At 38.1% G+C, this 27,591-nt stretch overlaps 1 protein-coding gene across 4 annotated transcripts in view; it reads left to right on the top strand.

Annotated features, from left to right (window-relative positions):
* Positions 1-27,591, top strand: part of KIAA0825 (KIAA0825 ortholog) — a 396,110-nt gene that overhangs the window by 188,137 nt on the left and 180,382 nt on the right. For all 4 annotated transcript variants that reach the window (XM_045498038.1, XM_045498057.1, XM_045498048.1 and 1 more), the window contains 3 exons: positions 3,697-3,856; positions 8,211-8,369; positions 10,145-10,239. In XM_045498038.1, coding sequence (XP_045353994.1) covers positions 3,697-3,856; positions 8,211-8,369; positions 10,145-10,239 — 414 coding nt within the window. The remainder of the gene's footprint in view (positions 1-3,696; positions 3,857-8,210; positions 8,370-10,144; positions 10,240-27,591) is intronic.

Raw genomic sequence — 27,591 nt, 5'->3', positions numbered from 1 at the left:
TGCTAAGATTTTTAAGGGTCCCTGATGAATTTAAATATGTACATAGAGTACTCCTGTCTTAAAATTCGTCTTCAGTATAGAACTGCATGATATTGATAAAGAAATTATGGTTCATATGGTCTACAGATCACTAAGCCAGCCCTTTTTTATACCACTCCACACACTGTCCCCCATTCTTTTAAAATATATTCATGATTCTAGCAGATACTATTTTGACTTTCTGCCTGAAATGACTAAAAGTTGTTACTTTCCTTACTACATAGTTCTTTGTAGTGACAAAGAACTCAGGCTTTGGAATCAGGCAGACAAATACAAATCCCTTGTAAGTGGGCCATCTTGGGCAAATTATGGAATCTCTCAAAGCCTCATTTTCAGTGGTGAGACCAAGCTGATGGCATGATTTAGAAAATTTAAATAACATTGATAAAGTTCTTAAAATCAAGCTTAGAACTAGCAAGCGTTTCTTATTTATAAACCCTATTAAAACACATTGCACTCACTGGTATTATGGTAACAAATACTCTTTACTGGTTTGTATTCGTCTGTAAAACTGTGTTAATCCAATTAATCTGTATTAATCCAAATGGAAAAATGTAGGTAATCGTGATTTTCCTGGTCTTGTAGCGACTTCTAGAAATGTACTTCTGGCATGTCCTGTGGGTAGGAATAACAATCGCAGTCAGGCAAGTGCTTAGTATCTCTGAAAACAACTTTCTTAATTTTTTTTTTAATGTTTATTTATTTTTGAGAGAGAGCGGGAGACAGAGCGAGAGACAGAGCGTGAGCTGGGGAGGGACAGAGAGAGGGAGACACAGAATCTGAAGCAGGCTCCAGGCTTTGAGCTGTCAACACACAGCCCAACGCAGGGCTGGAACCCATGAACTCTGAGATCATGACCTGAGCCAAAGTCGGACATTTAACCCACTGAGCCACCCAGGTGCTCCTGAAAGCAACTTTCTTAATCTTTACATTTGCATTCAATCCCAATTTACAAGCTTTAATTCAATGACTAAAAGATTAAGGCCAGATGTCATTATCCATGGCGGTGGTTGTAAAGGAGAGAAAAAAAGAATAATAGTGGATCTGATTATAAAGTTAAATTTCTGATACTTTTGATTTAGGAGTCCCTCTGTCAATAAGGTCAGTTTAAAGTAATGTCTCAGTAATATACCTGAGGACGCATACAGGAATCCATAAATAATATTTTTTCATTAAAAGTTGGTTTAAAGTTTTTATAAACAGCACCACTGTATCTGATACCTCCTACATAGGGAGTTGTCCAGCTAATATTTGGCTGATTAGCTCTCTGTTGGAACATGCATCTGAAATGAAGAATTGCTGATTTTTAAAAATGTTTTAAAAAGGTCCTGAATGTACATTATGGAAGCATGTAATAAGCACAATGCTACATCTTTCTCAATTTCTGAAATGCAAATATATAAGAATTCAGATTAAAAGTTAGTTCTTATATTTATTTGAAAAAGTTAAATTTGACCTACTAATTCACTTTAGGTCACCTCTACAGGATTTGGGCACTAAGGATGGTACTTCTTGACTTTGATTTCAGGTTGATTGTCTATTATACAAGTAAACTTCCCCGTCTACACATCTCACAAATTGATGATTAATGATCATTTTGTTTATAGATCTCTACCATTAGGAAAATGTATTTTAAACCACGATGTCTGTATATAGATAGAGGGTTTCCTTGGCTCTATCATAACTGTTTTAAGTTTGAGAATGTAACCATTTAAACTTAAACAATTCTTCTGTTAAAATAAATGAAATGTTAATTCCCCAGGAAGATCATCTTGGAACTACGCAACGTCACTTAGCCAGATCTCTTTCACATGGATTCAGACTTAATTTTGATTTTATGGAAATTGTGAAAATATCTGCAGTGGAAAGGTGGCAGCTGGAAGCATTGCTTGTCTTGCACACTGCCCGAAAGCATTACTATTCATTAAAATAACCTTCACTTTGTAGTAACACTCAAGCTGTAAACAGTCAACTTAGATTCTGGAGAACACACAGCCCAAAAAGTAAAGAAATGTCTGTCTTTGCAAAGTAATTTGTCGAGTTGAAGATTATTGTTTTTCATCATGGTGACCCTGACTTGGCTGGCTGGGTGCATATACAGATTAAGATTAATGCAGTTATTCCTTGGCTAAGGTCTGCCTCTTTCAGGGCACATTCTCCCTAATGACATGATTGATAGGCAGTCCCAAATCCAGAGAGGAACTCATTAATCATAGCATTGACTGAATCCAATCATTTGCTTCACCTGCACAGTGATGGACAGGAAAGGATACAATTCAGGGGCTGACACTGAGACACTCCTTTGTCAGAGGGCCTCAACTTTTTCAATGTCAGCCTCAACAAAACCTGACACAAAATTTTGCTTGCAACCTGTGTGCAGCTTCAAAAAAGATATTTACAAACTCCTTTTACTGCAACAAGGTCTTTTTGTCTGTTTATTAAAAATTTACTGCAGCTAGTGAATATCTCTAAGAGTAGAATTTGCTTTACTTTTAGCAAGCCTTATACAATTGTAGAGTTCTTTTTTTTTTTTCTAAGAAAGATGTTTGGAAGCTACATGTGGAAGCAATATAAAAGTTAATGTCCAGCAGCTGGGTATCATTTGGTTCAGTCTTCAGGTCAGCGGCACTGACTCTTAGCAGAACTAATTTTATAATCATGGCAAAATCTCAGTAATGAACTGCAGTATATAGTTGATTACACCACAGTAAATTTCATTTAGTCTGAGAAACAGTGGAAAACCATGAATTTTCTTAAGAATGCTTAGATTGCAAAGCCTAACATGATCATACCTAATATCAAGTGTAATAAGAAAAGTAGTATGGAATATATATGATGCATGTTGTATAGAGTTCTTTTGCACTGGTATAGTTTGAGAATTTTTTTTTTACTTATGTCATTCATCATTACTATGTAAATAATATTTAAAATCAATAACAAGAGTATGTGTTTTTAGAAATGTTTCACAAATAAAACTTGCATATTCCCGGTGTGGTGACATTAGACCCTTTTCCTGAAAGAATAATCAGGGCAGTGACTTTTGCTAGGTGTCCTTACCAAGAAGAAACAGGAGAGGGGCCTTATATTTTTAAAAGGCAACAAGTGTCAAAAGGCTAATGTAAAATACCCAGTGGTAAGCACACTGCCAGGAAGCACCCAGCCTATATTTAGCATAATAGGCTCCCCTTTTGACACTTTAATTAGTCTTTAATGTGTTCTACGACAGGTGTAAAGAGGAATCTACAAAAGACAGAATACCAAAGCTATTTCTGGCATCAAAGATACTTTTTATCCTCAAAGAGAAAATACAAATTATTTCTTACATGTTCTTAAAAAGAAATGTTTTGTTTTCATCCCATGATTATAGCAATTTCAACAATTGCAGTAATGGGAAAATGTTTTATAGATAGGAGTATAAATGCAATAAAGAAGTGTTTTAAAAGAAACCATTCAATTTTTAAAAATGCTTTCAGGTGCTCAGTCCTGAGGCACTATTTCTATGAGCAGGGGCGGTTTGGGAAGGCTTACCTATTTGAGCAGTCTTTATGGTGCTTTGAATATGAGATTTACATCGACTCTCCACACTCAATCTCTTTGATTATTTTCCATCTTTACAATTCTTCACCACTGATACTTATATGCTTTCTTTGTGTTTAGTGCATTTATGACAATGGAGAAAAGCACAGCCTTAGAAGAAGGAGATAGTGCTCTTGAACTGACTGAGCAGAAAATAAACATGATGGTCCTGGATATCTGCCACAAACCAGGTGGCAGCGAGTACCTGCGGCAAATTTATCACATCATGCAGCTCAATGAGGTAGGGAAACGGCCTTTTTACCGAGCAATTAGGTGTGTACTGGCCTGAGGCAGCGTCTGCTGGCAGCTAAGGGTTAGTCAAGGAGGTGATAATACTTCTTAAAGTCAATACCAAACTCAATATTGCATTATTAATAGAATCTATTCAGTCCCGGCTGTTCTGCATTTGTACAGCAGAAGCTTCACCGAAACAATGTAGGTTTTATTTATATGGTTTAAACAATAACACGGCTCATAAACTCAGTGCAGTTCTGAATTGTATAGACTAGACGTGTAGTTTGGGAATTGTGTGTTTGTGACTGTTAAGCTGATGTTAAAATCTGCTGTTGGCGAATGATGAATTTTCCTCAGAGAGATGTACTTCTTCTCCTATAGACGTCATACTTGGTGAAGTTGGAGATTTCTCACATAATGAGAAAATTTCAGAAGAATATTGAGCCATACTCGGGAGCAACTAGATTAACCCAAGAAAATGCATTAATGTATGGACACTGGTTAGAGCCAATGTCATGGTTGTCTATGTCTCTGCCAGGTTAAGCCTCTGACCTTGCATGTTTGTGGCTATTTGAACAAAAATGTAAAGAGCAGGTATCTCAGTTATTGCCTTGAAACAATACAAGTTTGCCAACTTGATCAGGTTTTTAATCTGAGCATTTGTATGTGAATTAGAATGTGACATCTAATGTGCATTAGAATTATGTTTATATTTGCAAACGCATGCATGTATTTTTGGAAATACTAAAAATTCTATAATATGAATAATGTGAAGCTATAGTGTTTTATCTCAATGAGGTAGGCCTTAAAAACCATAAATTTCCAAGGAGTGAATTAAATTCTACCACAGCATTTTACAACCCAGTTATATAAATGTTCTTCCTGCTACCATCTATCTGAAAGTTACTTCAAGTAAATTTTGTTTCCTGGCTTTCCTAGAGCTAATCAACCAGTCAACCTATAAACAGGTGATATAATAGTGCATTCAATGATCGCCTGAGAAGGAGGGGAAGGATTTGTTGCTATGAGGAATGGTCCAGTCCCTGAGGCACCTAAGCTCAGTATATAATTGTTAGCTACCTACTACCTATTCACATTTGCTAATGATCCCTCGTAATTTGTTAAGGGTTTCTATGTGGGGAACTCAGGTGCTCCTGGCCTTGGCTAATGGAAAGACCACCACTGCGAAGTCATGGTCTTCACTGGCATGTCCACGTGGCCACCCAGATTGGCTTAAGTAACCATGGTGATTACTGAGAAACAGCTGTTGAAGTAGGATTACCCTGGGATTTTTAGGAAAGTGGCGTTGCAAGAGTTCTGAGAACAGTCGTGGCTGGTAGAGATTGCCAAACTGATAGACGAGTCCACTTTTTATTTTTTTTATTTATTTTTTTTTTAAAAGTGTTTTTTTTTTTTTTTCAACGTTTATTTATTTTTGGGACAGAGAGAGACAGAGCATGAACGGGGGAGGGGCAGAGAGAGAGGGAGACACAGAATCGGAAACAGGCTCCAGGCTCTGAGCCGTCAGCCCAGAGCCCGACGCGGGGCTCGAACTCGCGGACCGCGAGATCGTGACCTGGCTGAAGTCGGACGCTTAACCAACTGCGCCACCCAGGCGCCCCAACGAGTCCACTTTTTAAAAGCCTTTGGCATGAAAAAGATCAGTAATCACCAATAAGAGAAATTAAGTTGGATATTTACTGGCTGTCAGCCACCTGTCCTATTCAGGAAATCAATCAAAAGGCTGTTTTTCCCTCCTAGAGCTTATGGACGTTTGAGGCAGGGGCTCTGACCAGGTCTATTGTGAGACCTGTTGTATATAAGGCTCCTCACTGGGGCACTGCCTCATTTTGATCAATTAAGTTCAGAGTTAGGATTTTTCTTTCATTACAACTGAAGAAACTTACTGTTAGGGCAGTGTTTATCACATGGGATGTCAAGCCACGTACTTGTTGATTTACTGTGCCGAATGAGAAATATCGCGGCAAGGTAAGAGGCCTGCTGTGAGGTGAGGCTAGAGCCAGAAAAAGTAGTGAGCCCTTTGTCTTATGACTACTAAAACAAAACAGGCAAAAAATTCAATAACAACACAAGGCTGACTAGGCACCTAGTGTTACTACTTCGAGCTGCTTTTATACTGAGGTATTGCTATGCTGTAGGTAAAATTTGCACTGTGAAATGTGTTCATTTGCGGAGCGTTATGAGTCTTTAGCATTTTCAGGTGTACTGTTTAATATGCTTCCAAATGGCACCATAAATACAGATGCATTGACAGGTACAGGCATGGGTACGGGGAAGAATGAGCGTGCCATCGAGTAACAACAAAGTTGTCAGACGAAATGAGTTCAAGAATGTTTGTCTTTGAGATAAAGGTCAGATGTCTTAGTTAAAAGTTCAGTGGGTAGTTGAAGAACCTGGCCATGAGCAAAGATGAGGAAGGCTGTGACTATAGTTTTTGGTGGCCTCAGTGAGTTTGGTAGTTGAGGTCGTGGGACTGGTGGAGCTCTTCCAGTGGAGAAAAATGCAGAAACGGTGGGTAGAGAAATAAGCTTTAATGTAACTGCACCGGTAGAATGTTCAAAAGGATGTTAAAAGAAGAACATATTTTTTTCCCAAAGAAGTACATCAGATTTAGCAGTGAATCCGGTTAAAGCGACACCGCAGAAAATCCGTTTTTTTTTTAGAAGGGGTAGTGACCACGGTCAAGATAGCAGAGAGGCCAGAGAAATTAACAAGGGAGAAAACACCATTGTGTTGACAACTTGCAACACAGCACTTTATCTTTTTTGAATTGTGGAACAAAAAAAGCCGAAATGCAGCAATGTAAGGGGAAATCAGTTGAGACAGATTGCCATTAGCCAAAACAAAGCAGTTGTTCTCTTAGAATCTTTTATTCCTTTTTAAAATTTTACATTCCGAAATCATAATGCAGAGAAATTTTATTTCTGTGTAAAAATCTAAATCTAGGCATAAAATTCTTTTTTGGTGGCTTTATTATTATCTAATGATACTTAGTAGGAGTCTGTGTGTGTGTGTGTGTGTGTGTGTGTGTGTGTGTGTGTTATGGAATTAATCTAAGGAGATGTCCACAATGAGCAAGTTTAAGAAATGATTATCATTGTTAAGTGGTGATTTTTACGGTTTCAGGAACTCAAATTTACCTTCCAGGATGAGTGCAGTGGGCATTCTCTATTCCCGAAGTTACAGAGCCACAGGAAAAAGCATAGTGAACTGAAACCAAATATGGGGATTCTCACTCACACTCTACCACTCACCCGTGTGTAACCTCAGGCTCAGCCCATGACCTTTCAGAATCAACCACTGAATGTGGGGTGGGCTAGAGTTATTTAAACTTTCATATGCCTACCAATCTCCTGGGAAACCCTGTTAGTGATCAGATTCTATTTGGTGTGGGGTCTGAGATTCGGGTTTTCTAAGTTCCCAAGAAAGGCTGGCTTGAATGGTCTAGGCCCTAGACTGTGGGTACCAAGGGTTTTCCAGATGACCTCTGACATCCTTTTCAGTTCTAATGTTGTGAACCGAGGCCTACTGTTGAAGAAAAACTGAAAATCAGAAAAATGTTTATATTCCTTATGTATTAAATGACTTATTAACATTAAGTCATTACTATTTGATAGTTTATAGGAAACTGTAAGTCATTTTAATTGTTGTCTTCTAGAAGAAGTCTAATAAAATAGATTAGGATCATTCACCTTATTTATTTATGGATGGAGAATGAAATATAATGCAGTAGATTGACTTTTTTGCCCAGGATGCCACTGGCAGTTGGGGTGTTAGAATTACATATGTTGAGCTTCTTTTGAACCTTGATATTTTCCAGTCAAGAGCATGGAAATAGAATTTAGGAGTTTGAATTATAATTAATTCTACATAGAGTAAGATTGCTTGCAGTGAAATATCAGAGTACTTAGCACTCTGCTGAGCATGAAGTAGATAACAACTTCACTTAATGAATGAATGAGCAATCTTGTCCTGTGAGTAATCATGCATCTGAGTTAAGTTTTGGTAACCAGACATGTTAACACATGAACCAATGACAAGACAATGCCTATTAAAAACATCCTGATATATCAAGCATACATTCATTATGTGAGAATTGGTAAAATGGTTTTCTAATCTATCCTATATATTAGGTGAACCTGTTTTTGATGGGTTTATTGCAACGCTGATTGGTATTCTGCTATGTTTCTTCCGAAAATGTATTCTGTCCTGAGGCAAGTAATACACTGTAATCTAGCAAATGTGCTGAAAGGGTAGATTTGGATATTGATCAGTGTATTTTTAAAGAGAATATATGCTTCCCACCATCACGACTTGTAATTTTTTTTTCCCCCTTGAAGGAATATTTAAAAGAACAGCTGTTTTCTATGAATGGTTCAGAGGAAAAGCCATTACCCATCAGACCTTTAAAGACGACCTTGAGGAGTGTGGAGGATCAGCCTTCTGCCTTTAACCCTTTCCATGTGTACAAGGCATTTAGTGAAAACATGCTAGATCAGGTATGTGGAAAATAGTAAGTTTACCTTAAACGTGTGATTTTTTTTTTTACATAAATAAAAAAGGTGCTTTGTGTCTGAATACTTACTCATAAGCTTTTTTCTTTTTTTTGGCTAGGAAGCAAAAGGCCTTGTTCTTACCTATGTAGTCTGCATGAATTGACTTTGAAATAGTTATTTTACCTTCTTTCTATTTGTCAAACTGATTCATATGTTTGGTCTGTATAATTTAACTTTTGACCAGGTCAGCTCGCCATGGGCAGTGGGAACATCTGTTAGGCTGTGTCTACAGAAGGCCTGAAAAACCAGGCATTTTGTAACAGTCTTCTCCCTCTCTTGTGCCCACCCCCATCCCTGATCCACACACAAAGAACACTTCGCAATTGTTATGAATTTATCTAATTTATCAGGAAAATAATAACAGTTTATAATTAATTATAAATAAAGCCTTGAGCTCCTGTTTTAAGTGGAATGAGATAAGTTTCCCTTCTTATAACCCTAAACATATTCCTGATCTTTAAGTCAGGATACTTGGAATAAAGTCAATGTGATAAATACCACACGTTTTTAACATCAGATTATGCCACTGTTGAAGCTACCTGCTTCAGTCATTACGTGAAATAGATCAAATTTATGCCAAAGTATTTGAAGTCTAAAGTTGCTTTTGCTTTGTTTGTTCTTTTGCTGAATAAAAAAGGAAAAAGCTTTTTGACAGACTATTTGAACTAACAGGGCAGAAGAGAAGGATTGCTTGACCTAGAGCTCTGATGAAAATAAGAATTAAAACAATGGCCTAATTCGGGATGCAGATAATATTTTTGCCATGCCTGTTACGACCCTAGTCTACATTCATCAATACTGTAGTAGAATAAGACCTTCAAATGCTGACAACCCGGGGCAGAATTCTCCTGCTCTATGACAGGATTGTGGTGCTCCATTAATCAGCAAGTGACAGGGCATAGTTCTTGTAGGATTTTAAACATCGGCCTGGACTCTTATTAGCACAACTATTTCATTTTAAGGAATGCAAGCATCTGTAATACTTGAAAACCAAATATATTGTATAAGTTTGAGTTTATTGGCTGCTTCTCTATGTTGTACATTAGACGGCTCCAAACCATAAATAATCATTGTAGCTGTTGAATTATCCTCACTTCATTTAAATAAATGGCATGTTTTATTCTGCTCTGAATTATGAGATTATCTTTCACAGTAATTTTTCTCTTTACTTTGTTGTGAAATTACCTATTAAATGAGAAAAAAGAATGCTTTTTACATTCACAGCTCGTTCTCATTTCCACTTTAAAGCATTTTCTTAACCAAAATAACGTTGATATCATACTCTAATGAAGCTGTGTCTTGTAATTTGAGTCCTAGCACTTCTAAGTTTGTTTTTTACATCAGAGCTCTGGATGCTAAAGAAATAAAAACCATGAATGGATATATGAAAAAGTTGCCAATTATTTCACTTTTCAAAGAGTCACCCTCTCAGAGAAACTTGTTGGGCAAATGCCATTAGCACTTGGAAGAATAACGACTCAAGAAATTGATTTATATTTTTATAAATAATGACTACATCCCCAAATGGATTTATAAATTAATTGCTGTCTTATTGGAATAAAAACCTTCTTCTGTGGACATGATTGATGCTATCTGTCTAAGTCCTTGTTCTGGACCCCCCTCCTTCTTAGTTAGTCTATCACAGCTGGAGCTTTAATTTACTGATCATATTAACTCTGATTAATAACTAACAATAGCGTCTTCCCATTTATCAACAGTCAGCCATCACAAAATGGAGCTGGAATTGGTCAAACTTGCTGCCAAATTATCTGGGACTGGATAAGATGACCTTCAGTGTACTGCTCAAAAACAGGTAATGAGATTTGTGATTTGGGGGATCTGGTTGGGGGATATATATACATATATCCTTTATATATTATATACATATATATGTGTGTGTGTGTGTGTGTGTGTGTGTATGTATATATATATATATATATATATATATATATATATATATGTAGAGAGAGAGAGAGAGAGAGAGAGAGATGGAAGTGGATCAAGTATACTTTCTAAATGCTGTTTTTCCATAGTAAGCATTTACAAAAGGCAGTACAAAATTTTTTCTGAGATGAAATTAGTTGGTTTTAGTCTGAATTTCAAATATGTTTGAATTTGTAAATACAATAGCACAACATTGTACACACCAAAAGTTACCAATTTGAATGTCATTAGAATACTATATATTTGTTTACAATAATTTAATGAATGCGTACAAAATGCCAAGCCAAAGCAACCAGTCTCATCAGGGGAAACATGTAAGTAAAACTGTCATGATTGAATTTTTTGCTTTGAAGCCAGTTATTTTGGCACTTTCTTGCTAAAGCTTCAGTTGCATATTATTTTACACACACATAAACACACACACACGCACACCCCAGGACAATCCAATAAAATGATAACGTGATTTCAGCCTGGGAACCTACACATGTAATTTATTTTGCAGAAAAGTATAAACATTTCCTTTTATTTTGGATCAATTAACGTAGATTTTAAAATACTTTAAAGTCTTTGGTGAAAACTGTAAGGTGTTATCTTTAAAAATTGGATTTCTCTATCAAGTATGACATTTTCACATAAGCTACATATGTGTGCAACTTTTTAAATTCAAGCATCATTTGTTTGCTTGTAGTTCAGTATAAGAATTATTTTGTATAGAATCTTTGTGATGTAGAATGTTCATATCTTTTTGATACAAATATTAAATATATATTTTTTCCTGATAGCAATGACAGAATAGTCAAATCATCCTTGACAAATCTGGGTATATATATGAAAATATCAGGAGGGAGAGATAACCAGTATTTCCCATAATTTCTTAAGTGGAGGTTTAGAAAGGGCAGCTTTATTGCCAGTGAAAGCTGGAGCTTAAATGTGTGGTCACGATGGTATTTCTAATATTTCACCCCTGAAGGAAGCTCTCCTGCCCATCATGTACAAAGCTGAACCATCTAGCTTTCCCATCAAGGACAGCCTTCTCCCAGCAAGCTTACCACCTGGCAGGCAGTAGTTGAAAATGCACTCTGTTCACGCACAAGTCCCCTGGAGTGGCTCCTATCATCTCCCAAAGTTGCTTGGGAGATGGGAGGTGGGGTGGTAGAGGAGACACCAGGTCTTTGTTGAATCTATGGTTGTGTGATGTTTACATAATGTTAAATGTCTGTCTGGGAACAAACTAGGAAAGATAACTCAGTTTTTCCCTGCTGTCTTTTTCCCTGTTTTGAGCCTTTGCTGACTAACTGTATTCTATCTTACTGAGTGTTTTCAGCTGTGAATTGGTGCTTCCAGTCCGCTAAATGGTGCTCTGGGGGCAACACACCCTTCAAACCTTTCTGCATTTGCTATGTATAATGTTCACTTTGAAGTGAATTTGTGTTTTTCACAAAATTGCATGTTGTTATTTTTGTTTAACAACTTTAGATACACTTCAATTAGGACAATAGCTATTAAAGTCTATTTCCCTGAGATAGCATGTGCAAGAGTGAGAAAATAGAACTCCCACAAATTTAGCCAGAAGTAACAGGTCAAAACAGTTTTATTGGAAAAGGGTCATGAATCTTTAATAGCAACAGCTAGACTATCACTTTATTAAAGAACCTTGGAACCTTAAAGAATGCTGTGAAAGGCATTCTACTCCAAACTACTACATAGTGCAAGCTACAAGTATAATTGATCTACCTTAGAGGGAATTTTTATTTTTTATTTATTATTATTTATTATTACTATTTATTATTATTATTATTATTATTATTAATTTATTTTTTAAATGGTACCTTGAAGTTTTGACAACACGGCTATTTGAAAATAAGCATTTGAAAGTGAGACCACAGAACACTGAGCTTTAGAATGAGAGTTAGGAATTTTATCCTACATCTGTAAAGTGATACTTTTACATACTATTGTGAACTACCTATAGTAGTTCGGCTGCATATGCTGAATTCTTTTTTTTCAAACTCAGCAATTAAACTTGTTTTCTTTTTCTGTCTTTAACTGGTAGTAGGTTTATACTAATCTATGCACTTTGGTCAAGTGTATATATAGGACGGCAATTACTATCTGAGGACATAATGGTACAAAGAAGAGTGAACACAAATGCAAAAATTTGAAAAAAGTTGAGGAGCAGGGAATCCTTTATATTCACCTTCTAAATTCTTTTGTGCCTGGTCTTCAAATTTAATATCATAAGCAGACCATCCATGGACTTACTCTCTAAAGACCCCAAGCCTGGAGTGAACCAGACCTCCATCATGGCTTTGGAAGACAAACAGTGACAAAATGGGCAAGAAGCAGGGTGTCTAAAAGCCACATGAGTCACTTAGGAGATACTCAAGAGATGACTGTGTGAAGGACAGTTCAGACATAGGAAGAAAGGAGATGCGTGGCGCCAGCTGTATCTGGATCTGAGACAATATTGGTTATTTGTTCCACAGGCTGGCTCTGCGATGATTCCAAAGGCAGAACCAATCTTAAAGTGACTACCTGAGAACTTGGTAGGGATGTGCCCTCTGTTCACTGTCAGGCCTCATCTCAAAGCACTTCTCCCAATTCATGATGTTCTGAGTTCATTGTCTTCTTCCTATTGTTGGGATTCTCCAAGCTCTTTATTGTTTCAAGGTCTCTGTACTCGCAGTTCCCTCAGCTCTTCACATGGTAGCTGCCAGGTTGTCCATCTGAGGTACATGTTACCTCCTCAGGGAAGCCTTTCCTTATCTCCCACCGAAAGGTACCCTCCAGGTCACCCTAGCATTGTATTCTACTGTGCTTTCTTGAGTCACCAGTATCTGAACTCTTACTTTCTGTTGGTTGTCTCCTAATCCTGCCCCCTCCATTCCTGCCCCCCCGCCCCGGGTAGAATATAAACTCCATGAGAATAGCACCTTACCTGTTTTACTCACACTGTGTCTACAGTACCTAGAACGGCTATCGGATTGGACGCACAATAGATTTTGAGTAATATTTGTTGAATTAGTTAACAGACAAATGAGGAATAAGAATACAGGGGAAAAGTCGGCTCCTGACAGATGAGCACAGAGTTGGCATTCTCTAAATGTGAGTTTTGATCAATAGTCATGTAGATATGAGAAGTATATTCTGGAAAATCTCAAGTAAAAAAATTATCGAGCTGCATGATCATTCTCTTCATTTTCCAAGTTCAGCTGAAAATCTGGTTAAACTCTGTGTGTTTAAAATGCCTGTTTTTATTATTATGCGACATTTGGCTCAAATTAAAAGCATGGAACACTGGTCTTTATTTTTAATTAATTGATCCAGTTCAAGTCATAACCTGTTCAGCAACAAGGTCCGTTCTTTATTTCGCGATTCAGAAACCTTGTGACATTTGGATGATAGGGTTTGTATTCATTAAATGATACTAAAAACACAAGTTGAAAAATTTAAGGTAGTGTTAGCTGACAGAAGTATCTAACCAAGCCTTTGTAAATTTGCGATGTTCAAGGCATTTGAAAAAAAAAAAAATGTAGTCGCTGAGACCTCAGAGAGAGATCCCGAATATATATTAATGATAGATGTTTTTCAATTTAAAAAATTTGCCATTGCGGGGGAAAAAAGGCTCCTCCGAGGTTCAGAAAATCAACATATATATCAGTTCTACGCCTTTACCTCTAATGCTATGTAAGAGTAAGTACAGTGATTGTACATTGATCTTTTGAATCCGTTTCTTACTATTAGTTCCTCGCTTTCTTTCTCACTCACTTTAAAATAAATCCAGACTAGCGAATGAGACGGTGATTGCATTTGCAGGAGAGTTCACCAGGAGGGACACTGTATATTCCTTCATTCATGGCGAATCTCCAGATTGCCATTTTGATATTGTTTTCTTTGTCACTGGAACAAATTTATGTAGCTTTACCTTATTTATTCCAGACTAATTCCCAAGAATTGTGGCATTGAAAATAATCTGTGAATACAGAGGAATGCTATGCTATTTTAACCATCTAAATATACTGCATATGAGTTTGGCTTCGAGTTGAGCAAACACAATTAAATAGGACGGCAGGAACAGCAGAAGGGGTGGTGGCAGCAGATTTCTGGCTATCACTTTGGGGCCTTTCCAGGTGGACAATAACCATACATCTGAGAGGAAACAGAGATTAGAAAACATGTTTTAGAAGAGCTGTTGATTTGTGGAGTTGATTGTTTGCTTTTAATAATAATAATTATTAAAGTACCTTTCTGCTATATCAGATGATAATGTGTGTGCCCTGTGGTGTGCAGAGAGTAGAAAATATCGTCTGTGGCCTTTAACTGCACACACTGCACTCTGCAATGTCCGTCCTCGGGCAGTGCAGCCATTAGCACAATGTTTATGGTTGCTCACAGCAGTAAATTCCTGATGCAGCAGCAGGCTGCCTGGTGATGGAGAGATGGGTTTAAAAAAGGGGGAAGCTGATTTTAGAAATAACACACCTCTGAGCCATTACATACATTACATATGCCGTGGCATTCAAATCTGGGTATTTTTCATGTTCTCGCTCTCTCTATAAAAAAACCCTTTTCTTTCCACCTCTCCCAAAGAGAAGGCCTCAGACTCAGTGACTCTCTACCCATCACCAGTATGTTCTCAAGTAGGAGCAGGCTTCCCACCCATCCTTAACTCCCAAAGCAGCACATCTAAAGTGTATTTAGGATGTAAGAATTTAACACTGTGACCCTCAAGATTTTCAGGAGTTAGGGCCTCTGTACATGGACCAAACAAACTGGTACCTGTGTATTGTTTTCTGTTTGGTAACTTCTACATACCGTCTTTTGTAGCGTGTAAAGTACTTTGCCACATCTCCTCTGACCCTCACCACAACTACGTAATAAGAGACAGGTACCAGTGAGGTTGCAAAACATTGAATCACGCTCCTAAGGTCACAGGTAATAAATGGCATCTGGAACTCAAAACAAAGTCTTCGGAGACTGTATCTGGTGCTTTATTGACTACATCGTATTCCTGATCAAGTTTCTTTTTTCCAGCTTCATTGAGATACGCTTGATACATAACATTGTAGAAGTTTAAGGTGTACCAGGTGTTGATTTGATACACTTATGTATTGTGAAACGATTACCACCATAGTGGTAATGAACCCCTCCATCAATCACATAATTGCCATATCCTTTTTGTGGAAGGAACATTTAAGATCTACTTGCTAAGCAACTTCCAAGTGTATAATATGGTCACAACTATAATCTCTATGCCATTCTTTAGATATTCATCTTATAACTGGAAGTTTGTACCCTTTGGTCATTTTTTTTTTTTTTAATTAGCTATGTATTCACTGTAAATCTGATGATAATGAAGACAGCAAATCTGGAGGTCAATTGCCACCTGGCTGGCATAACTTAAGTGAATTGCATACACGTATTTAACTGTACATCCTTACGATAACCTTATAAATAACCTTATCAGGTTATGTATTATTATAGTTTTCTTGACAAGGAAACTAAGGCCCATAGGCACAGAGGTCTAAGTGATGGTGCCTGGATTCCTGTTCATGTCCACGTTCTTGACCACTTTTCTCTGAAGTCGAGGGACAGGATAATCCAAAAAAGTGAAGGCCAGGTTAAAGACTATGGCTAGAGGCTGAGGAAGAGAATATACATCACACATATAAAAGACATTCATGGGGCACCTGGGGTGATTCAGTTGGTTAAGCATCCAACTATTGGATTTCAGCTCAGGTCATTATCTCAGGGTCGTGGGATCAAGCCCTGTGTCAGGCTTCCCGCTGAGTGTGGAGGCTACTTGAGATTCTCTCTCTCTCTGTCTCTCTCTCTCTCTCTCTCTGTCTCTGGTGTGTGTGTGTGTGTGTGTGTGTGTGTGTGTGTGTGTGTGTCTTTCTGCTCCTCTCCCCGAAAGAAAGAAAGAAAGACATTCCCAAGGAAGCTTGAGGGCTCAGTTTACTCTATTCCTAATTTTCATAAAAGTTAGGTACTATACATTCTCTTTGAAGACAGTGTGGCCCAGATATCCTTGAGGTGGAGAGGAGCCAAGCTTACCCTTTCTTCAGAGTCAGTGTGTCAGTTTAAATCCTGCAAGTAGATGCCAGATAGGATTAGAGATGCAGGAAGTTTTCTGGGAGAGCTACATATGAAGGGTACAGAGGAGGAGGATGGGTAGGCAAATAAACCTTCAGACCAAGTTGCTGATCTGTTAGCTGTGAAAGGAGAGAGGGGAGGAGAATGGGGTAGAAAGAGTCACGGGTAGAGGGTAGTTGTAAGGTTTCAACAAGGCCGATGTGACTCCACGAGCTAAGGTCCACACACTAGAAGAGTCTCATGTCCTGCAGGCGTGGGCTGGCATTAGTACCTCCATTGTGCTCAGACCCTGGCTAAAGTCCACATGGAAGCATGCCCTGAGCACAGGGGAGATGTTGAGCAATGACATCGAGGGCCACTCATCCCCATGATGACTGTAGGGATGTAAGTGGTGCATTTCTCCATTGCTACCATAGTGGGGTGCAAACAGTGGTTCTCTCCTATGTGAGAGAGTGTATGTGTATGTATTGTATAAATTAACAGGAATGTGATTTAAATGAAGGTCTGCATTAATTCAGTGAAGCAGAAAACAGGCTACCTAAATAAATAGGTTAAATGCTATTGACAGAAACGCAGAATTGGCAACATTTTGATGAAAGGAAGGTATAATAATTTTCTCAAAAGCAGCCATGGGAGAATTTTTCACTTGTCAAGTTGAACCAAAATTCACTTTGTAATGAATTTGTGCCTACCTAATTATGCATTCACATACTGGCACTTTGGGGTTCTTGCAATATATCAAAAGCTATTAAAAACTTGCTTGTATGAAGTACATTCTTTTTTTCAATAACTCTTAAGTCTTTCCCCTGTCAAATTCTTTTCAGAACCCAAACCCTCTGTGATGTTTTTCTGCAAAAAGTTTCAACATGGGTGCATCCACGAGTAGTTGTCATAGACCCATTGACTCATTTTGGTTGAAGATGAAAAGGCCATTGACTGCTTTTTAGGCTTATTGGTCACCCTAGAATGTCTCTGTTTATGTTGCTACATCAGCGTAAAGACAGAAAATTATCTCTGAAGATATTTTCATTATGACATAATTATGAGAGAGATTTAAATGTTTGCTAAATATAATGAAATAGTATAACAAATGTGAACAATAATGTTCACTTTCTTAACATTTGTGATATTATTATTTCAGTACTTTTCTGTTGTGTTGTGTGTGAAACTAGTTAGGATGTCCGTAGTGCTTTCTTAAGTGGTCAGTGAGACTCTCACCTTTATGTACCCTGAGGGGCAGCCTTAAATCTGATTTTTTTCCCCCAAAATAGGAGCTCTGGTGAAAAAAATTTTAAATGAAGATGTTTTTGTATCCAGAATATGTGTATTAATATAACTGTGAAATTTGTTTTGTAATCAACTATAAGCAATACACACACGTGTATTATTTCAAATGGTACAGGAAGATATGAAAGAGAAAGTTCCCCACCCCAGCTCCTCAGTCACAGAAATCCCACTCACTTGTAACCATTTGAGCCATTTCTTTTTTTATTTATTTGAGTTGACACATCTAAGGGATATGCTACACCAGTAATTGTTAAAACTTTATCAACTTAATATGATTGATTCCTTGCAATGAAAGATATAGAATTTGAACTACCATCTCCTGTCCCCTCCTCCTCAAGCTCTAATAAAATTTCATTTTAGCTCTTCCATTGGCCACTTTGATGTCATATGGTACAACCTCCATTTTTAAATTGATTTGTATTGTTTATATTATGTACTTTTATTTTACATAAAATAAAATTCACGAGTGGTGTATATAGTTCTGAGTTGAAACATGCATGAAATTGTTCAACAATCATGACTAGCAAAATCACTTAGGGGCACCTGGGTGGCTTAATCGGTTAAGCAACCGACTTTGGCTCAGATCATGATCTCATAGTCGGTGAGTTCGAGCCTGCTTTGGATTCTGTATCTCCCTCTCTCTCTGCCCCTCCCCTGCTTGCACTCTGTCTCTCTCAAAAATAAATAAACATTAATTAAAAAAAAATCATTTAAAAAGGTTCTCTTGACCCTTTTTAGTCCCTCTGTAGTCAATTTCTTCCCTGTCTCAATCCCTGGCAATCACTGATCTGTTCTCTGTGTGGTTTTCTTCTTTCAGAAAGGTATAGTAATAGAATTATATACTATGTTGCTTTTTCAATCTATCTCCTTTTACTCAGCGTGATGCATTTGAAATTCTTCCAATTGTTCTTCTTACTGTAGAATAGTAGTAGTCCATTGTATGAATGTTCCATTGTTTGTTGATCCATTTACCTGTTAAGGGACATTTGGATTATTCACAGTATTGGTGATTGTGGGTAGTCTCTATAACCATTTGTGTGCAGGTTTTTACATGAACATAGGCTTTTATTTCATGTGGATAATACCTAGAAGTGGGAATGCTGGATTGTCTAGTAAATTTATGTTTAACTTTATAAAGAAATTGTATCTGCCTATATTTTACACTGCCTATGAGAAATTTGATGCCAAAAGGACTCTTTCCCCCCTTTTTGTCTCCCTGGATGCTTTTTTTTTTTTAAGTCATACCCCCCCACCTCCCCTTCACCTCTTGTCATTCTGAAATGACATCGTGTCTCTTTGTGTGAGTCCTTGATTTCTCTTGGCATTGAGTAGGCCCCTTCAGTATTGTGATTTTCTTTAGATTTTTCCCCCCTGTTATTGATTATTCCCTCCGCCCCCATCCCCAGTTACATCTATATCCCTTTCTGGGATTCCTTTTAAGACAGTTGTTCTGATTTATTCTTTCCTCAGATACTGCTAAAGGCCTCCTAGCCTTGGTCCTCCCGTTCTCAAACACTCTATATCCTTTCCTAACCTCTTTTCAGCAATGAACTCCTTCACTTCTGTGGCTTTGAGGGGTTATCCTGGTTTCAAAATCAAATGCCTTCAGGCCTGGGCAAATAATATAAATATGTGAAGGCAAGACATAATACAATGGGATGGAGGTGAGTGCATACCTAGGTAAAAACATCCAAATTTTATTTTATTTTTAAAATTTTATGTTAGCTAAAAAGTGCAAATCCCAGAATGGATTAGGCCCAGCAATGTGAACCTGTAAATCTATGCCATGGAGTCATCTGTAGCTCTGGTTGTAAAATTGTTCAATGAGATTCTAGGTCACATACACTTACATTTTCACTGCAATAATATTTTAATGTAATAACTCTCATCTCATATAGAAATCCTCACATCATAATTACCTTCATCTGAAACTGCCTCCTCTTTAGAGTTGTGTGATTTCCACTCATGGCACTAACATTTTTCCAGCCCCAGCCTAGAAATCTTGAATGACTTTACGAAGTTCCCATCTCCCTTCATCTGTATTCTGTTAGACACAGAGCTTTCTCTCTGAAAATTTCTCACACTGTTACTTTCTGTCCCCCAGCACTGCCACTCTTGAAATCCAGTGCCCCATCCACTGGTGGCTAGATCCCCTGCTTACTCTCTCCTTGACTTCCAGTCCATTGATCTCTGCTGGATTAATGTGTTTTTCTCTTTAAGTTTTTCTATTATTATTAAAACCAATTGAAAATAGCATTCACATTTTTGGAACACAGAAATAATATGTTTATAATTTAATGCCGCCACCTTGATTCAGCTCTTCTTTTCTCCTAGTGACCTTTATATGTACATAACAAAGACATCCTTTTGCACCTCACAAGGGGGGATCTATACTTATCATTGTGGGTTCTACATTTTCACCAAACTTTTTTTTTTGCCATTCATCAATGCAAAGACATAATTTTTATTTTGAATAACTTAACATTATGCCAAATTACCACAGCACAATTTAGCTAGCCATTCCAGATTCTTGGTTTGGTTTGTTTTTCCATGTTACACTGCCATGTATATATACGTGAGTTACTGATGCTGATAGAATAAAGGTGGTAAACAAAAGGACACAGGCAAACTTGTATTACAAATTACCAAATATTCAAAGAGATAAAAGCTAGAATGAAATATACAGAAATATATTCCACTGCGAAGTTTACGGTGGCGCCACATCGCCTACGCACCAAAACCAAACTCCTTAGCCCCAATTTCAAAGCCTCCTTCATCTGGTCTTTCCATTCACAAATCCCTTTTTTATAACAGACCCACAATTCCTTTTGCCCACTCTGGAGTATGGCAACCTGTGGTTAAAATCTCTCTCTACCACTTGATTTTAATTTCCTTTTTCTTGACTGCATGCAGCACCTTTCTTATTGAATGGGCAGTTCAGAGCAATTAATCCCAGCAACTTTTTAGCACAAAGCCTGGAGCACAGGTTATGCTCTATAAAAGTTATAATTATTTTTAGCTATTATTTCGTCCTCTTCTTTGCACAGGCCAGGGTAAGGTGTAAGGATAAACATATGGCCAGGGATAAAATAGTAAGGCACAACCCAAGCATCCTGATAATTGCAAAATGAGAGAAGGGAGGACTGAGGAGAAAAAGCAGAAATGAGAAAAGAGATGTCTAGAGAACTTTTTATTAGGTGTTGGCTGTGTGATGCATGGTCTGGGTTCAAGGCAGAATAGAAGCTCAGGAAGCTGATGCTGGTCATTCGTGAGTCTAAGGCAGAACAGGTGTGACCAGAAAGGGCCAATATTTAACAACTAATCAATGAACACACAAAATATGTGTACCAGATCTTGTTTTTAGCTGTGGATTTTGAGTTATTCAGAAATCAGGATCTAGAGATGGGGTCCAAGTTGAGGGCTCCGACCTCCATGGCAAAACTTGGTCTGGACATCTGTTCTCAGAGACAGAGACCCTTCACCATTGCCTGACCAGGACTCAACTTCACCTCAGGTCATTGGTAGACTGGAGGCTCCAGAGGAGAAGACTGATAGAGCTGGAATATGAGAATGACTGTTGCGAACTTGAGCATTTCCTGGTATCTGTGTCAGCGATGCCTACCTCTTTGCCTGGGTTTGTCTCCTTTGCTCCCTTGGCTCATCTTTCAAGTCTGTCCTTGACCCGCTCGGGTTCACCATCAAGCCCGTCTCCAGACACAGAGATCTCAAAAATCCCCCATTTTCCAAATTCTCAGGGCATTTATGGACAGTTATACATGTTAATGTTCAGCATATGCTACTCTCTAATGTTCACCAGTTTTTGGTTGTCACCTCAGATAGATAGCCAGCACCAGGGAAGCAAGCCACTAGGGCTCTCTTCTCCCTTGACACTTACACCATAAAGCACAATGTTCAGGCATGCCGCTGTGCTGTTCCTTCTTTTTGGCTGCTGGTCTCAATTTACTGTTCTGGAATGACTTTCATTTGCTTTTAGGCCTTTCTGAGGTAGGGAGAGGATCACCAACAGAAAGAGGCTTTGTTAATTCATTTATTTAAAACCTTTATGAAACTATTTTAAATTACATGTATGCTCAGGAGAAGTGAAATAACATGGGCATTGTGGAAAGTAAAAGTCCCTAATCTCTTGCTCTGCCTCACCATGTACCTTATAATTCCACCCACCTGAGGTAACAAATCTGTCCTTGTCTCTCATTTAAATCTTAAAATACCCTTCGAGCATTCAGTCATCATTCTGAATAGAATTTTGGAAGAAAAAGTATCAGGATGAATGTTGTGACTCAGAAAAATAGAAGGCAAAAAGGGAATATTTTAGTTTTCTATAAAATGAAATGTTTTAAAGCTACAAAGAGTAGCTTTTAGTGATTTAGTGATTGACCCGGAATGGGAGCTTGTGATTCTCTTCTTGTCAAATAATTGTTAACTCCAAGTTAATCAATTAAAACCTATAAAAAGAGTCCTAAGATGAGAGAATTGGTCTCTCTTTGGAAAGGAGTCAGTAACCTGATGTAAGTTTTTGTTGTTTACCTGTGTCACTTGCCCAGTAAGCTCTTTTCGTCAGGATTATGTCTTTGCTGCATTTGTGCATCTGACTTAGCCCAAAGCCAGTGATGAACATCTACTTGGCCATTTCAACAGTCAGCTCTCTAAAGGACTTAAAGATAGGACTCTCTGCAAACATGTAACTTTGTATAAAGGACAACCCAGACTCCTGTTACTTTATTATATAGAGAATAATACATTTACCAGCATATGAAAGCCAGGTATTATGTAACCCACAGAATACACTGTGTTGATTATAAGAATACTTCTATCCCATTATTCAGTCCAGCAAGACTTTGAGTAAATAGATGGATCTGTGACTGTTTGTTCATTCATCCATCCATCAAACATTCTAGGCACGGCAGATAAAGAAATGAGCCAGACACAGCCCCTGCTGTCAAGGAATTCAGAATCCAGTGGAGAAGACAGACTGAAAAATCAGTGGCTATGGCTATCCTAGAGGTTCATGCAAGTTACCATAGACATACAGTGGAAGATTGCAGACCTGACGTGAATGCCGGACCAGTCGGGAAATACGCCCAGGACGTGGTGACACTTAAGCTGAACATGAGTCAGCCAGGTAGCCAACATGAGAGGCAATCTAGACAAAGGGTTTGAGGTAGATGGTAACACACCATGAGAGAGAGGGTATGCTGCTTCCAGGTTAGTTTGGCTAGAGTAATGGTCTCTTCACTGCATTTTCCATTGGCAAATCTGCTCTGTCCACAACATACAGGCGCGATGAATGGGGGGCTGCTTAGGACAAAGTCAGATGTTGAACTGAGTGAAGGGTGGTATGGGGAGAAGGGGGCAACTGTCCTATTTAGGCTTATACGTGGAGAATATTAACAGCTACAGATTCTTCCTTTTGAATCCTTGGCCTCATCTGACCCTGAAGGTTTCCAGGCATGTGTAAGCAATTGCAGAGCCTGTGTAATTCATAGATCAAATGGCCTTGTAGTCTGTCACTAAAATTCTATTTGCTTTATATTTATACGGCTTGGATGAGATGTACCTTTGTGAGGGGCACTCTTGGTACATGATTGATGGCTCTTCAGACAAGATGTGCTAGTTTAATACTGGTTTGTCAAGTAGGAGAGGGGCACCTGATTTGTCTTGCTCTTAATCTCTCAGTGTACTTGCAACTTGTACTGAGGCTGCACGTTCTGTTCTTCGGTGCTTCAGTTTTTCCGTGGATGGTAGAATTTCAGTGGTGGAAACGTCCAAGAGAGGTAGTGACGCTTCCAAGTCAGCACGTTCATGTTTGTTGCTGTGAACTGGCTGGTCTGACATGGCCTCAACTGTATTTCTAGATCCCAGAGGGTTTCTGGGGAAGAAATTAAGTGGAATTGTTTCTCGATTAATTGCTGATTTTTCTCATTTAGCAAATCATCTAACAAATTTTAGGATTGAAATTTGATTTCAGCAAAAGTACGTGCACGTCAGCTATAGATGTTTGTTCATAACAACTCTGTGAATGTGGATTATATGTGTGATTTTAATGCATTCGTTGGAAATAATGTTATTTTTCACAAAGTAAAAACATTCGTAATTTTGCTACAAGGGAGAATATTTGCTTCCTCTCACACATTTTATTTAATAATTTTACTTCTTTAAAAGCAAAACAGCACACAATTTGAAAATGAAATTTCCCCAAAGTGTTCAGTTTGCTAATATGTTTTTCATTTTCTTCATTATGCTATAGTGGAATGTTGCCATACTTTGAAATGTGCAACTTATCTCCCTGGAGGCAGCAGATGGTGTGACTAGTGTGTCTTTTGGTACAGGATTTATCATGAGAGATGGCATCTAGCACTGGGTTAGAGGGGGGCCCTGTCCTCAAAGAGCATTGACTCCTGCCCGATTACCTCATTACAACATTTATGTTAATTATTATTTTTAAATATGAGAAACCTACAAAATGGAAAGGTTTTGGCACTTTTTAAAAGCTTCCTTTTTCTTAGTCTGTATAAGAAAATGCTTTATGTAAGAACTATTTGAGTTATTTCAATTGTATTTGCAAGTGTTTTGTCATTGCCCCGCTGCTAGAGGACCAGCTGATCCCTTGGAAAGGACATGATTTTATTGGTATTTCCACTTTATTTGTGATCTGGTCTGTAGCTTTGAAAGTCTGACAATTTCATTTCCTATAAGGAATATTGACTCACACTAACCAAGCTCACAAGAGTCTTTTGCAAAATCCAGAGCTCCATTGTGATTATGTACAGTGAAAAATACAGCTTCAAGCAGATCTGGCAATTCCCTCCCTCTAGGTGAATTGACATTAGAACCTAGGTCACAATGAAGCAGTTTGGGGAGTAGAAGTAGGCCATCCCTCCATGAAGCTGTGTGCCTGCCATTAGGACTTAGTCACATGTTGTGAGTCATGGTGTCCTTTCGGAACTGTGCTAACAGTTTTTTATTCTTTCTGGACATTTTTAGTCTCCTGCTGATTACTCTGTTACATCATCTCTTTAAAAAGAACAGTGTAGGGGCGCCTGGGTGGCGCAGTCGGTTAAGCGTCCGACTTCAGCCAGGTCACGATCTCGCCGTCCGTGAGTTCGAGCCCCGCGTCGGGCTCTGGGCTGATGGCTCAGAGCCTGGAGCCTGTTTCCGATTCTGTGTCTCCCTCTCTCTCTGCCCCTCCCTCGTTCATGCTCTGTCTCTCTCTGTCCCAAAAATAAATAAACGTTGAAAAAAAAATTAAAAAAAAAAAAAAAAAGAACAGTGTAGAGGAAGAAAGACTTCCCCTCTACCCTCCTTGGTTTGATTGTTGGGTCTATGAAATAAACTGTCAACAGGCAGGTTAACAGTGGAAAAGATACACAAATTTATTAATTTTTAACATATGCCATGGGGGTGTTATGGGAGAAAATGTGAATACCTAAAAAATGGTGAGATTTGAGACCTTATATGCCATCTTAATAGGGGAAGGGGAGAGGGAATTTAGGCCACTTAGGAAAGAAGAGTGGGACCTTAGAAGAATAGATAGTAGGGGTGATTTTTGGTGACAAAGTTTGTCTAGGGATAGTGTCAACTTCTAGTCTCTTCCGTGACAAAAATCAATCTTCCCTCATTGATGAAACTCCCCTGGAGGGGACAACTGAATTTCTTTTGGAGGAAGTGTTTTAGGCAGATAAGAGTTGTTCAGGGAAAGCCCCTCCCTGCATCTGCTGTTTTTCCAGTGTCTTCAGGTCAAAGTAGTCCGTATACCAAAGTGTCATATTTTGGGGTGGTGACTCCTGAAGTCCTGTAACAGCTAATACGCACTTAACTCCCAAAGAGAAAATAGCTTTATCCTGAGTGCAAACTCCAGGAGAGTATTTGTTTGTTTGTTTGTTTTCTCCCTCTTGTGCTGTAATCAGTTAGCAATGTCTGCCACAGATAGGAGAGGAGAATGATAGTTTCAGTAATGTAAGTTTGGTCGCCTTGGCTTAAATCCCACCTTTAGTATATAGAATCAAATAAGTACTCTGATTAACATTTAAGAACAACATTCTGTGCTCTTGGAGATCTTTTGAGAAAATCCTTTTAAAGCTAGAAGAAGTCTTAATTTTCTCCTTTTATAGATCAGAATGCATTTGTCTTGAGGGACTTAATGACTTCCTAGGGCTGGCTGAACAATGACTCAATCCCAAAGTTTCTGACTAATGGTCTAAGCATATTTTCTTACAAACTGTAATAGGTCTAAGAATCCTAAAGATTGATGATTTCATTTTCCAATTTAATTTGAGAAATATCTTTTCCCTTTTAGGATTAAATTTTTTATCCTTTTAGGTCAACAATATAAACATGAGGATTACTACATAGAACAGTAGTACTTAATCTTGGGTACACATTAGAATTATTTGGGAAGTGTTAAAACACACACACACACACACACACACACACACACACTGTTCAGGCCTCCAGCTGACAAACTAAATAAGAATCTCTGGGGCGGGGAACAGTTACTGATACTTTAAAAAAGTTTTCCACATGATACCACTTTGCAGCCAGGATTGAAATAGTTGATATAACAATTTGAAAATTTTTTGAAGTGATCCAATACTTTGAAATGGTTAAAAAGTCATTGTTGGCATTAAATTGTTGAAGGAATCAGTATGTTTATTAGCCAAAATCAATCCTTCCATATAAAAATCACAGAGTTAGAAATTCAGATAAGTAGAGTACTAAATATTTTTCATTCCATAATTCCGAATACAGGCATCAAATAGGAAACAGGAAAAATAGCGATAGCTGTGATCATAATGATGAATTATTCTCAGATTATTCCACGGTAAAATAAAGGAAAATATTTCTTTTCACATTTTGGGTAAAATGCATAGTAATAGTATTCACTCTTTAGTTTAAATTTCAATTTCAGATGAATGGAAACATGGCGGTAGGGCATCTGAATAAATGCTGTAGGAAATCATGCAGGTGTGCCCTTCCAAACGAGAGGACTGTTCACTGATAATGTGTACAGTGATATAAAAATTTTGTGTATATCATGCATCAGAGATTAGTAACTGCTAGAACAGAGGCTTTTGGTCCTTCACTGCTCATTTATTGTAGTGCTACTGAGAGTGTTGTGATTCCATCTGCCATTTAAAGATAGCTAAACCATGCACGGTGTATGTAGCTACTAGAAGGGAATGCTGGTCCAAAATCTAAAACAAAGAACAGGTATTTACCTTTAAAATGAATTTTAGTATTTATTTAAGTATTCCTGATGTTTTGAGCCTTCAGAGTGCCTCAAAAGATGAAGCTATGGTATTAAACCGTGAAGGGAGTAAGTTTCCTAGCTTAACATATTTCCTTACTGCTTTCCTCCCTACTTTGCCCCTATAGTACATTGTGTATACAGTAGACATCAGGTTATCTGCTCTTTGAGTTCTGTCATTTTTCTCTCTTACTTGCCACTGCTGTCTCTCTATCCACAACTCCTTCCTCTTCCCCCCTTCCCCTTTCTTCTCTAGCTCACACTTTGTTTTTTTGTTAATTTTTTAACATTTATTTTTGAGAGAAAGAGACAGAGCATGAGGGGGAGAGGGACCAAGAGAGAGGGAGACACAGAATTGGAAGCAGGCTCCAAGTTCTGAGCCGTCAGCACAGAGCCTGATGCGGGACTCGAACTCATCAACAGTGAGATCGTGACCTGAGCTGAAGTCGGATACTCAACCGACTGAGCTACCCAGGCGCCCCTCATACTTTGTTTTAAGATAGGGAAAGGCTTTAAATGGCTTTTCAGTCTCCAGAGCAAGACTGGAGAGAAAGCAATTGCAGTGCTGTCTTG

This window comes from Leopardus geoffroyi, chromosome A1, assembly GCF_018350155.1.
Source record: "Leopardus geoffroyi isolate Oge1 chromosome A1, O.geoffroyi_Oge1_pat1.0, whole genome shotgun sequence".
Taxonomy (NCBI): Eukaryota; Metazoa; Chordata; class Mammalia; order Carnivora; family Felidae; genus Leopardus; species Leopardus geoffroyi.
Note: the sequence above shows the minus strand (reverse complement) of the source record. Positions and strands in the feature narration are given on the sequence as shown.